The sequence below is a fragment of the Primulina tabacum genome, chromosome 10 (genome assembly GCF_025594145.1).
Source record: "Primulina tabacum isolate GXHZ01 chromosome 10, ASM2559414v2, whole genome shotgun sequence".
Taxonomy (NCBI): Eukaryota; Viridiplantae; Streptophyta; class Magnoliopsida; order Lamiales; family Gesneriaceae; genus Primulina; species Primulina tabacum.
This window is the reverse complement of record NC_134559.1, coordinates 5,784,121-5,794,692: the sequence shown is the minus strand read 5'-3', so window position 1 is coordinate 5,794,692 and position 10,572 is coordinate 5,784,121. Positions and strand designations below refer to the sequence as shown.

Here is a 10,572-nt window from a genome sequence, read left to right as displayed (position 1 = left end):
CGCATAATTTCTTGAATCGGAATTTGCATCGAACAATAATTCCAAGGATAAATTAAAATCACAGGAAGAACGAGTGGGGGAAAACTGAAAACAACACAGAAAAATTACTATAAATTGGCCTATCTACACTTTATAATCTCAGTGTTGCAAGATTGATCATCATATATTATTTCTCAACAAAGGGATTTTTCTGCTGCAAGCTTGGAACTGCAATGAATCTTGGACAAACGAAAATCGGCTCGGGCATGAATCTGAATCGTCATCGAACACAAACGATCATATGGCTATCTCACGGAGCGATACTGCAAATAAAAACATTATATATGTACGTCGTTAAACAGTTTACGACTATGTGTGCGCTCAACTGCTCAAGAACATATCGTGAGCGCCATATTACTCACTCCATGATCTTAAGAATGCTTAACATGTTGATTGAAATCACACATTCGGAACAATGTTTGAAGTTAACTAATGCTTGACTGACATGCATTACCCTTTTCGAGTGTAACAAGGTTACCTGTATAATCTACAGTTGAACAGATGCTGACCTTTGTTCACATAGTTACATCTTGCCTTTTCCAGTCTAGATTATCCTCAACTTCTATAGTGAAGTTGTTCGTGAGATCGTTCAATTCTTGTTCGATAGGAACGATGAGCCGGCCAGAATCAGTTCTTTCACTTCCTTCCCTTGGTTTCACGACTGTATCATCACATGACAGATTATTCGAAATCTCAGGAAGCGTTAAGTAGTGTTCCTCATCGAGCTTTGATGATCCCATCTCAAGGTCGATTTTTTCTTTGGAGCTTTTCATACCTCCCATGACCGTGAAATCATGATCCGTAGGTTCCACAACCACACTTTCTTCTTCGCGAAAAAATGCTCGAAAATCATTCATTGAAGGTGGGATCTTAGAAAAAAAGACTTCTTTGAGGTTCTTGATCATCCCTCTGTTATATGGATTCTCCTTTTTATCGTATCGATACCTGAAGTTCTCATATGTAGTCTGCATATGCAAACATTTAAAATTTAGGAATAAATGGACTGTTGTTTACAGTTTCTGAATTTGAAAGGTGATTACTTTGCATAATTTTGAAAGAAAACTCACCTGATTCGTGCTAATCAGATAGAAGTGGAAAACTGAGAGGCCACCAACAAACCAAACAGCAATGAAGCAGTAAACGATGAGTACAACCGATAAAACATCACTCGACATGGCTTTAAATACTTTGCCTTTAGGTTGGACAATGTTGATCCAAGAGACGACAAAAACATAAATGCATAAAATCGTCGATGTTGATATAAACATGTAGAAGAACCTATAGTTCCGCTGCATAAATACACAACAAAAGATGACACTGTCACTTACACGGCATTATGTTTGTTATGGTGACGAAATTAGTTGAAAATAGCAATTCTGAAAAGCATAAAACAAGACTTTTTCTCAAGATTTAGTGTAGAGCCATATGTCAATTGTTTCATGAAAGGTTACAGCTGATATTAAAGATTCAACCCAATTCTTTTTTACGGTACACAACTGAAACATCAAATTTCGATTGTTGTGCATAGAAATAACCACATAGAAATCAGCTGCAGCTCCACCACAATTAGTGAATAATTGGATTTGAGTTTGAAAAAATGGGAACATTAAGATGCATAAAATACACCAAGACATGCAAAGTTAAACTGACATCTATCCTAAATGATTATACTTTAGCCCTCAAAATTTGTTTTAGAACGTCAGAATACTCACTATACCAATGCATTGACCAACCCATGGACAGTGGTGATCGAATCTCTGAACACAGTTGTTGCAGATGGAGCAATGAGATGCACGAGGTGGACGGTAGAGTAAACATGTGTCACAAAATTTCACTTTGACAGTGTGCCCATTTACGATGACATCTTTCGTGCGAGGAAGTTTCAGATGAGGAGTTCTACCATTGACCCACTCCATTGAAGGAGTGTTGATTTCAAATGTTTCGTCAGATTCTGGAGGTTTCGTGTTTCTAGGAACGATTCCTGGATCTCTGCTTGAGGTATGGAAGAGGAAGAATACATCCTGCAAAAACACATAGGCATCAAGGTTCAATCCTTCTCAATGAATATTTTGTATTAGATTGTGATATATATGCATTAAATATGACGAAGAAACGAAGTAAAATAATCAATATGCGATGATATATAACTTATTTTTATATAAAACAGTTCTTCAAGTCGAGCACCTTGATTTTCATAATAGTTTTATCTCCATGGCTCAAGTATAAAATCCAAATTTACCAATGGTGATTTACACAAAATTGTAAACCGCTTGAAAATCAGTCCACTTACCAACAACGTTAGCACTATAGCCACAATAAGTACTGGATACCAAGGATTGGCATTCTTGCCTTCTTTGATGTTGTGTTTAATGACCAACAGAATCTTTATACAAAACGCGAGGGCAGGACCAACAATTAAAAACGTGGTCAAGAACAAAGAAGACACATCGGGTCCGAAGATCAATCTTCCCCCTAACAAGAATTTCTGTAACAAGTGAAACAACAAACAATATAAATTAATGAACAAGCCAAATCTCAAACCATCATAAATGTAAACTTATACTAATATATAGACACCGGACTTCCAATCGACAAAGATCAGTATCATCAATACTTGATCCATTACAACTTACAGTTCTAGGAATGAAGTAATGAGGAAAATATTTACAAGAAATACACAACAGCATGCATACAAACAGGAGAAGATGTACATCTGAATCTACTATATAACAAATGAAAATTCTAATCAAACAGGGAATATCAAATCCACAATTGAAAACATCAAAAGGGCTCTTCCAGTAAAGTCCAAAGCATCAAATGATAACTCCAGTAATGATCCTAAAATAAGCAGTTTATAACTTTGATCTTACTTCCAAGAGTTGTTCCCACCTCCCATTAAAGGGCAAAGATTTGATGGGGGGGAAACTTTTTTCGAGAAACATCACGTATCAGATTCAAGAATACCCGACAAACTATCGATTAGAAGAACCATAAAGAAGAAGAGATTACATTGCTTCCCCTCCAAACTTGATAAAGCCTCCTCGGATGGGGCTTTCCGAGGTCCATACAGATTCAATGCAAGAAACTGACAACCCAAAGCTAAATTCAGATTGTCGTTGATTTCCAACCACAAGAAGCTCCTATTTTCCCTCTTCTTTCTGTTTCTTGGCAATAGCCCACATGGAGAAACACATCCAAAATCTCAAAGCTCGTGTCTTTTCATCATTATCAATCATTCATCAAGTGTTTCATGAGTTGTTTGTCTGGATTTCAAGAAAATGCAGGAGAGGGTTATGACTGCGAGACAGAGAGAGAATGTTGGAGACGAGATGATCAAGAAACAGCTTGCATCTGCTCTCTTTGTGTCTGAAGAAGACGGATTTTCTTATAAGAATATTTTCTTCCTGTCTTTAAAATATTTTGCATTTTGAAACTTTTTTTTTTATAAGTCATTTCCTGTTCTTTTCGGATTATCTGCTGAATGCTAAAATCTTAATTTAAAATATATAAAAATCATATATTATATATATAAACAAATGATTTCAGTTACATTCTTTCTCTAAGATCTCACCCAACTCGCTGTTTCTCTCTCTTCTGGCAGATTGCGCTTCCGAGGCGGGGCGGAGGTTCCAACCTCTGACCTTTTTTCCCGGGTAAGAAATGGAAATATGCTGTTATTCGTAATATCAAGATTTTAATTTTGTCTTTTATAAAATTATATAAATCTTATATTTTTGTTTTTTATAATAAAAATAACCTATCATATTATTTTTCCTTTTTTTCTGACAAAATATTTTTCACTATTCAATTTCCATATATTACAGGAAATGGGTTTTATTGTATAATGAAAAGTTCCACTTACAAAAATTGGTAAGATAAGATGGAAATGGAAATTATGATCTAAAAATGTAATCCACCAAGTATTACATCCCATTTTACATATAGTTGGCAATCATTAAAAAAAAAGGATTTTTTTGCTTTAAAAAATCAGTTTTATTTTTTTTAAAAATTCAAATTATATATAAGTTTTTGCTTTTAATTGAAATTTAAAAACTCGTGAAATACTGATTTTGCTTATTCAAAATGTGATTCTAGTAAAAAAAAAATTAGTATTATAATCACGTATTTAGACCTACTCTTAAAAGACAAAAACTTGTGTGAGACGGTCTCACATGTCATATTTTGTGAGACGGATATCTTATTCAGATCATCCATGAAAAAGTATTACTTTTTATGCTAAGAGTCTTACTTTTTATTGTGAATATCGGTAGGGTTGACCCGTCTCAAAAATAAAAATTCGTGAGACCGTCTCACAAAAGACCTACTCTTATTAAAATACTATAAACATTTGATTCTTAAATTTTCACATTCATTTTCAAACACTGCGTGCTTTTGATTACTCCATACAATTCAAATGCAATTAACTCTTAAGATCGCTTAGAACGTAAAACGATTTAAAAAAAAATTAGGTGTACGCATGTCTTGTGTTTTGCCAAAATTTAAAATTTGTAAAAAAAAAATAAAAATTAAGAGGACAACAACGGATCACATTTGGGCACAATACGACGTTGGTCAACTTGTATAGAATATCATTTCATCTTTGACAACTATATATATATATATAGCGTGTTAAATTTAAAACAAAAATTTACGTAAGATGTTCTCATAGATCAATTTTATGAGACGATTATTCTACTTAAGTCATTCATGAAAAAATATTATTTTTTATTATAAATATAAACAACGTTAACTCGTCTAACCAATAAAAATCCATGAAACCGTATCAAAAAAACGTGCTCCAAATTTAACACTTATAACATCTCTAAAATAATAATAAATAAATAAATAACATTTAATATAAGTTATGCTACAGAGAGAATTAGTTGTTGGTGTTCACCAAACGTGCGGGCACATTGTCACCGTGCTCAAGTTTATCTTGAAAAGAGGACCCTTTTGCTGGATTTTATTTGTTAGTGAAGCTCCATTTTTATTATTTTCAAAAAAATAATGAGATAATTTATATATATATATGTGTGTGTGTGTGTGTGTGTGTTCAGACATAAAAATGATTCAGGCATATAATATAATTTATGGGCCTTTATTTTAACTTCTCAAAAAAAAAAAGAGCTTATTTTTCACTTATATATTCAGACATTAAAATTATTTCTTCTTTTACTAGTAATATCATTTATCACAGAAACTATTATCTGATCGATTTTGTGATATTAATATTAAAAATATTATTTTTATGAAAAATATTATTTTTCACTACATATATATAAATCGATTCACAATATCCCTTTTATTTATTCAAAATATCCTAACATTTACTTTGAATTCTTTATTTAGAATCGTGAGTGACACACGTCTGTGTGGTATGAGTTGAATACCTAAACTCTTTTATTCCAAAAATAGATTTTCTTTCAGCTCCATACATATAAAAAATGGGAATGGTTTGAGATAAATACGAAATTGAAATAATGGAAATGTTCCATTATTCCATTATACATATATGTACAAGCATAGTTTTTGAAGTACATCTCCCGGACAATGTACGCTGTCAACAAATTTTGGTACATATTCTGTTGATTTTTTTTTAAATAATTTTACTCGTTCTCCACGACATCATCCAGAAAGAAACAAGACTAAAAAAGAAATTTGACAACATAAAACAACGGACTACATTTTGCTAGAAACAAAATACAGGGATAGCTAAAAAATTAATGAAAAATCTGAAATCCATGATCACTACTACCTCACCAAGTAAGCTAAAACCGGAACATAATTGTACAGAACAAACTAGGTGAATCCTAACACTATGAGTCGTTTACATTCATTCCTAGTACTACTCAAAGGCATGCTCCTTCCTACTTTCGACCCCAGTTGAAGCAAAAGAAAACGAGAAATAGGCCGCTACACAAAAAAAACTTACCTGCCATACGATGAGGAAGTTCTTCTCATCAGGTTGTCTGACGTCTCGCCTGCAAAATGAAACTGATAGATTAATTTTAGTCCAAAAAATTTTGGCTGATATATTATGAACTGCTAGTTTGTGAAATATATCCAATATTATGTTATTATGGTCCCACACCGGCTTCGTAATAATTTGTAGAGTGGTCGATAAATTTAGGAAGCTCTTTTACCAACAAGACTAGTCATTTAGGTTTGGACAGTGCTCCCAGACCTATGGTAAAAAAACATGCCATTAAGGCGACAGTATCGGAGGAACTCTTCTAGACGAGCTATCACAGACATATTGATGTCATTTAGCAAAGGTGGTATCAGATGAAGAGATACTTTCCCGTATGAACGAACCTTTAAATATGATATGAATTTATGAATACTGGATAGACCGGGCTTACAATTTTTCCGGGTGGAGGGGATTATGCATGCGCGAGGAATGGGAATGTTGTCACGCCACACACTCAGTTCCATCCCTTGAAAGAGAAGGAATTTTACAGAAAGTGTGACGCAACAATTCACCTTCCCTCTTGCTAAAGAGAGAAACTAAAATGGGCACACTACAAGATAACTAGCATAGATACTGCATCTTAAGTTTCAGCGTCTAAGAAAGGACTAAAAAGTAACAAAGTATTCAACTCTGAAAAGGCTATTATAACAAGTCTTCTGACATTCATTCCAAAATAACTCGATTCCAAGTTTTTTAAAAAAAACTGTCATCTAAAATAACCAATGACCAAAGTGCTTTCCGAGTTCCCTATGGTTTTTATTAAAAATGGATTGTTTCAAGAACTTCAAATTTATAGAGTTTCTCATATAAGAAAACCATATATCTCTATGGTTCTATGCGTTGAATACAAGATTAAGATAAAAAACTTTTCTTCCAAACTCACGAAAGGAGCAGTTAACAACAAGGCGCACTTAAAATTACGAAAAACTAATCAGGAATGCCCAAAGTCTATGTTTTTACATTATGAGTTCTGCAAATGCCCCAAAAGTGTATAGAAACATATGACACCATTATGGAGAGCATAAAAATGATAAAATAGCAAAGATGATATTTGGTATTTAAAAGGTGTCAAAAAAAGAAAAATAAACAAATAACCTTTTCTTCCCAAAGCTTCGAGCACCAAATCCTTTTGTTGTACCATCGTCAATAGAAGTACCCGTGGCATTTCACAGATCCACATAAGCACTTTTTCTTTCCTTTTTCTTCTTTCTCGGTCCGAACCGTCCCATAATCATATGTCAGCTCTTGCATGGGGGGAATATGTCCGATGGCAAAGAAAGCAATATGGAGATACGACTCATTATTACTTTCACGTAAAACTGGCTGCCAGAATACATTTGGCGAACAACTATGGTTCATAAAACGGGCTACATTTCCATTGTTCTTTGCACTTATCACAAGAGGAAACGGGGCTTTCTTAGAACCAGTGGAATCATCATGGACAGCTTCTAATGGCTCATAATAACGGGTTGCATCAAAAATATAATTATTGTCACTTTCATTCCCAAAACTACCACTGGCGTCATTAATAACATCCCCTGCATATTCACAAATAAAAGCTCCCGCACGTATGGGATCCCAAGACCTAAGCCCCCAGCCTCTGTTCTTTGTTTTGAAAACCTCAAGACGGACTTTAATGCCTGCTTGAGAAGTACGGTTCCGGCAATTCGGAGGACATGCGCAGGTCTGCCCACACTCATATATCAAGGGTTTGCTAGTCAGAAGAACCCCAATTGACGAATAGGGGAGAAGGCCATCATTTTTCTGATTGCACGGACAATGGGTGTCCCTGGGCTGACATCCACCCATGCAATGACAACCGAAGAAGGTCTAGACGCCGGAAAAGGCTTCGAGTATCTGAGGCTCGAAATGTACAAGAAATGACCCGGTCCCTTTTCACCATCAACGTCATTCACAAGAGTCACAGGCTGACTTTCTGAACCCGAAGTCAAATCTGGAAGTATAACGCCGGGCTGAGTAGCTGTTCCGTCTCTCCACTGCTGAATTGATTTCCACAGGGTATAAGCCTGTGGTTGCCCCGGCACCCTGACCAACTTATACTTAAAAACATTGCATCCCGACTTTTTTTCTGCCCATGATTCTTGAATTCTATACAAGCCATCATAAACATAGATCTTACCAGTTGAAAGAGGATCCTTAATGCCCCTTATGACTCTCACTTCATTGGCTCGATGTAGACTTTTCTCTAGAGCGAGATTTCCCCTTTCGAGCTTCTGGTCAATCATTTGTCCATCTCTCCTCTGCAATCCACCCTGGCCAGTATAAATTAACATGTCTCCGCCATCCCCCTCGTCATCATATCCTCCAGATGAAACTATGCTGACAGCTACCGGTTCCTCATCTGTTGTAATTTTAACACTCATATAATCTATTCCAGCCATACTCGGGGAGTGTAACCCAACTATGCAAAGTTCCATTCTGACAAAGAAAATATCACCGACTTCAATTCCCGGAACATGCCCAATCCGCTTTGTCGCATTTGTCCGGATTCCTTTAGTCATCAAAAGCGTACCAGCTTTCAAGTCAGGACGTCTAGCAATACCATTAGTCAAGTCATTTGCTTCATCAAGTTGAGTGAGTCTTCTCCTAAGTAAACTAAAAACCAAGAGTATAGTTCCAACGGTTTCCTTGTCCCCACTAGCCCTTGTAAGGTCATCAAATCCATTAAGCTTAAAGAGTGCCAAGAAACTGTTAACTAGAGATTCTACATCAATTTCATCACCATCTCCAGGCCTTCTCTTCCTTGGACGGCCCCTTCGCCTCACCGATTTATTGGAAGCCTCTGCATCAGTGGTATGCAAGCCAAACTCATTCACATATTGGTCATTCTGCGAGTCACTATATTCATCACCCTCCACAGCAAGAGGTTTAGATGGATTGACGTTCTTCCTTGGCCGACCACGGCGGCCATGTGGTTTAGACACCGGGGTCCTAAATGAATTCAATGGAACAGGAGCTGGTATAGTTCTACCATGACCAAAATTACCTTGCTGGTTTTGAGAACCATAACCAGTGTGCTGAGGATCATTGGGAACCAGAAAAGGGTAAAACGGTTGAACTCCTTGCGGAAAAGGACCACCAGGCGGAACACAAGCAAAGGGGGCGGCATGGGGAGTTGGAACATTAGGCATGCCCGGTGGGTTCGGGAATAGTGGAATAAGACATCTCAAAGGCCTCACATCGATTACCTTAGACTTATCAATTGACCCAGGCTGATGATTTGACTGTGGATTCAAACCGTGCTCCATCTAACCACAATGCACCACTGCACTAACGAGTTCTACTCGCTTAAAAATATTTATATAATTGTATACAAAATCCCCAGAAACTACTCAATGATCCTATGTCACACGCACAGCAGTAAAAAAAACTAATCTTTTTCGACCAACATGCTATACAGCATCAAATCTTGTCAATTAAACAAAAACACAAAAATAATCAAATTGTATGTCTCTAAACAAACCAGAGCTCAAAAGGTCAATGGTACAAACTCGAAGAAACTTTTGCAAGAATCAGCTTCCTGAAACATAAAAATAGATATAGTTAGTTACTAGACTGCAAAATTCGACAAACAAAAAATAAAACTTTGCAAAAAGAATGAACAGTAGCTCAAAAATTAGTGGAGACTTTCAAATACCCACAAGAAATTTAACCAGAAAAAATAAGGCCAATGCACAAAACAGATGCAAAACCACAAAATTTCAAAACCCAGTTCAGAAATAGATAAAAACATAATTTTTTTGCTTCGACACACGTATAAGGTTTAAGAAACCCCTGAGACGGTGACCAACTACTGCAGACACTATGCATCCTTATCTATAATATATAAATGTAAAATTAAAATAATATTAAAGTTATACAGCACGGGTTGCAGACTTCATTTGAAAAGGTTTGGAGACAGATCTTGGAATTGAAAAAATACCTAAACAATTAAGAGAGAGGGAGGGATCTGCTTAGCCAGCGAAAAATCGATTGCACTTTGTACTGTTTTTTTTTTTTTTTTTTCCATTCAATTCGAAGATGCAGAAATTTCGCATTTAAGTCCCTAAAGTTTTTATTTTTTGAGGAAGAAGGTTTTTGTTTTTTGGTATTAATAATAAACTCTGGTTTGAATTTTTCCAAATGTAAATTGGTAAAATATACTTGTAAATAAATTCTTTAGAAAAATATCTTTTGATTTAAAAAGGCATGTTATCCATTAAAAAAGGCAAAAACTTGTGTGAGACGGTCTCACATGTCGTATTTTGTGAGACATTTGGGTCATCTATGAAAAAGTATTACTTTTTATATTAATAGTATTACTTTTTATTGTGAATATCGGTAGGGTTGACCTATATCACAAATAAAAATTTGTGAGACCGTCTCACAAGAGACCTACTCCTGAAAAATATAATCAATTTTTGAAATTGAAATGATATATAATATAAAATATACAATGTAAATAGATTTGTTAGTAAAAAATAATATAGTAAGAGTATGCATCTTGTGAAATTGTCTCATGAATTTTTATATATCAGACGGGTCAAACTTATTGATATTTA

At 35.3% G+C, this 10,572-nt stretch overlaps 2 protein-coding genes across 7 annotated transcripts; both read right to left on the bottom strand.

Annotated features, from left to right (window-relative positions):
* Positions 1 to 3,636, bottom strand: LOC142506122 (putative protein S-acyltransferase 4). 6 transcript variants are annotated; one of them, XM_075619272.1, is made up of 7 exons: positions 3,616 to 3,636; positions 3,049 to 3,336; positions 2,330 to 2,524; positions 1,752 to 2,060; positions 1,107 to 1,328; positions 518 to 1,004; positions 2 to 302 (listed from the first exon to the last, which is right to left on the bottom strand). In XM_075619272.1, exons 2-6 carry the CDS (start codon positions 3,103 to 3,105, stop codon positions 555 to 557), a joined length of 1,233 nt encoding a protein of 410 aa, XP_075475387.1. In that variant the 5' UTR covers positions 3,106 to 3,336; positions 3,616 to 3,636; the 3' UTR covers positions 2 to 302; positions 518 to 554. The 6 variants fall into 6 exon arrangements, with proteins under 6 accessions (XP_075475390.1, XP_075475387.1, XP_075475388.1 ...); XM_075619273.1 differs by having other exon boundaries at positions 3,611 to 3,627; XM_075619275.1 differs by lacking the exon at positions 3,616 to 3,636 and having other exon boundaries at positions 1 to 302; positions 549 to 1,004; positions 3,049 to 3,538.
* A 1,981-nt stretch (positions 3,637 to 5,617) lies between these two features.
* Positions 5,618 to 9,660, bottom strand: LOC142506121 (histone-lysine N-methyltransferase, H3 lysine-9 specific SUVH1-like). Its single transcript, XM_075619270.1, is given in 3 exon segments — positions 5,618 to 6,020; positions 7,106 to 7,833; positions 7,836 to 9,660. Coding segments are annotated over 2 exon segments (2,124 nt in total). The 5' UTR covers positions 9,280 to 9,660; the 3' UTR covers positions 5,618 to 6,020; positions 7,106 to 7,153.
* Positions 9,661 to 10,572: the final 912 nt, after the last annotated feature.

What these genes read in the sequence shown, in the direction of transcription:
- LOC142506122 (XM_075619272.1), bottom strand. Translation starts at nt 3,105, where the DNA reads ATGGACCTCGGAAAGCCCCATCCGAGGAGGCTTTATCAAGTTTGGAGG. An exon ending in CTATAGTGCTAACGTTGTTG is followed by an intron (nt 2,061 to 2,329) that starts GTAAGTGGACTG and finishes GTGTTTTTGCAG; the next exon opens with GATGTATTCTTCCTCTTCCA. An exon ending in TTGGTCAATGCATTGGTATA is followed by an intron (nt 1,329 to 1,751) that starts GTGAGTATTCTG and finishes GTATTTATGCAG; the next exon opens with CGGAACTATAGGTTCTTCTA.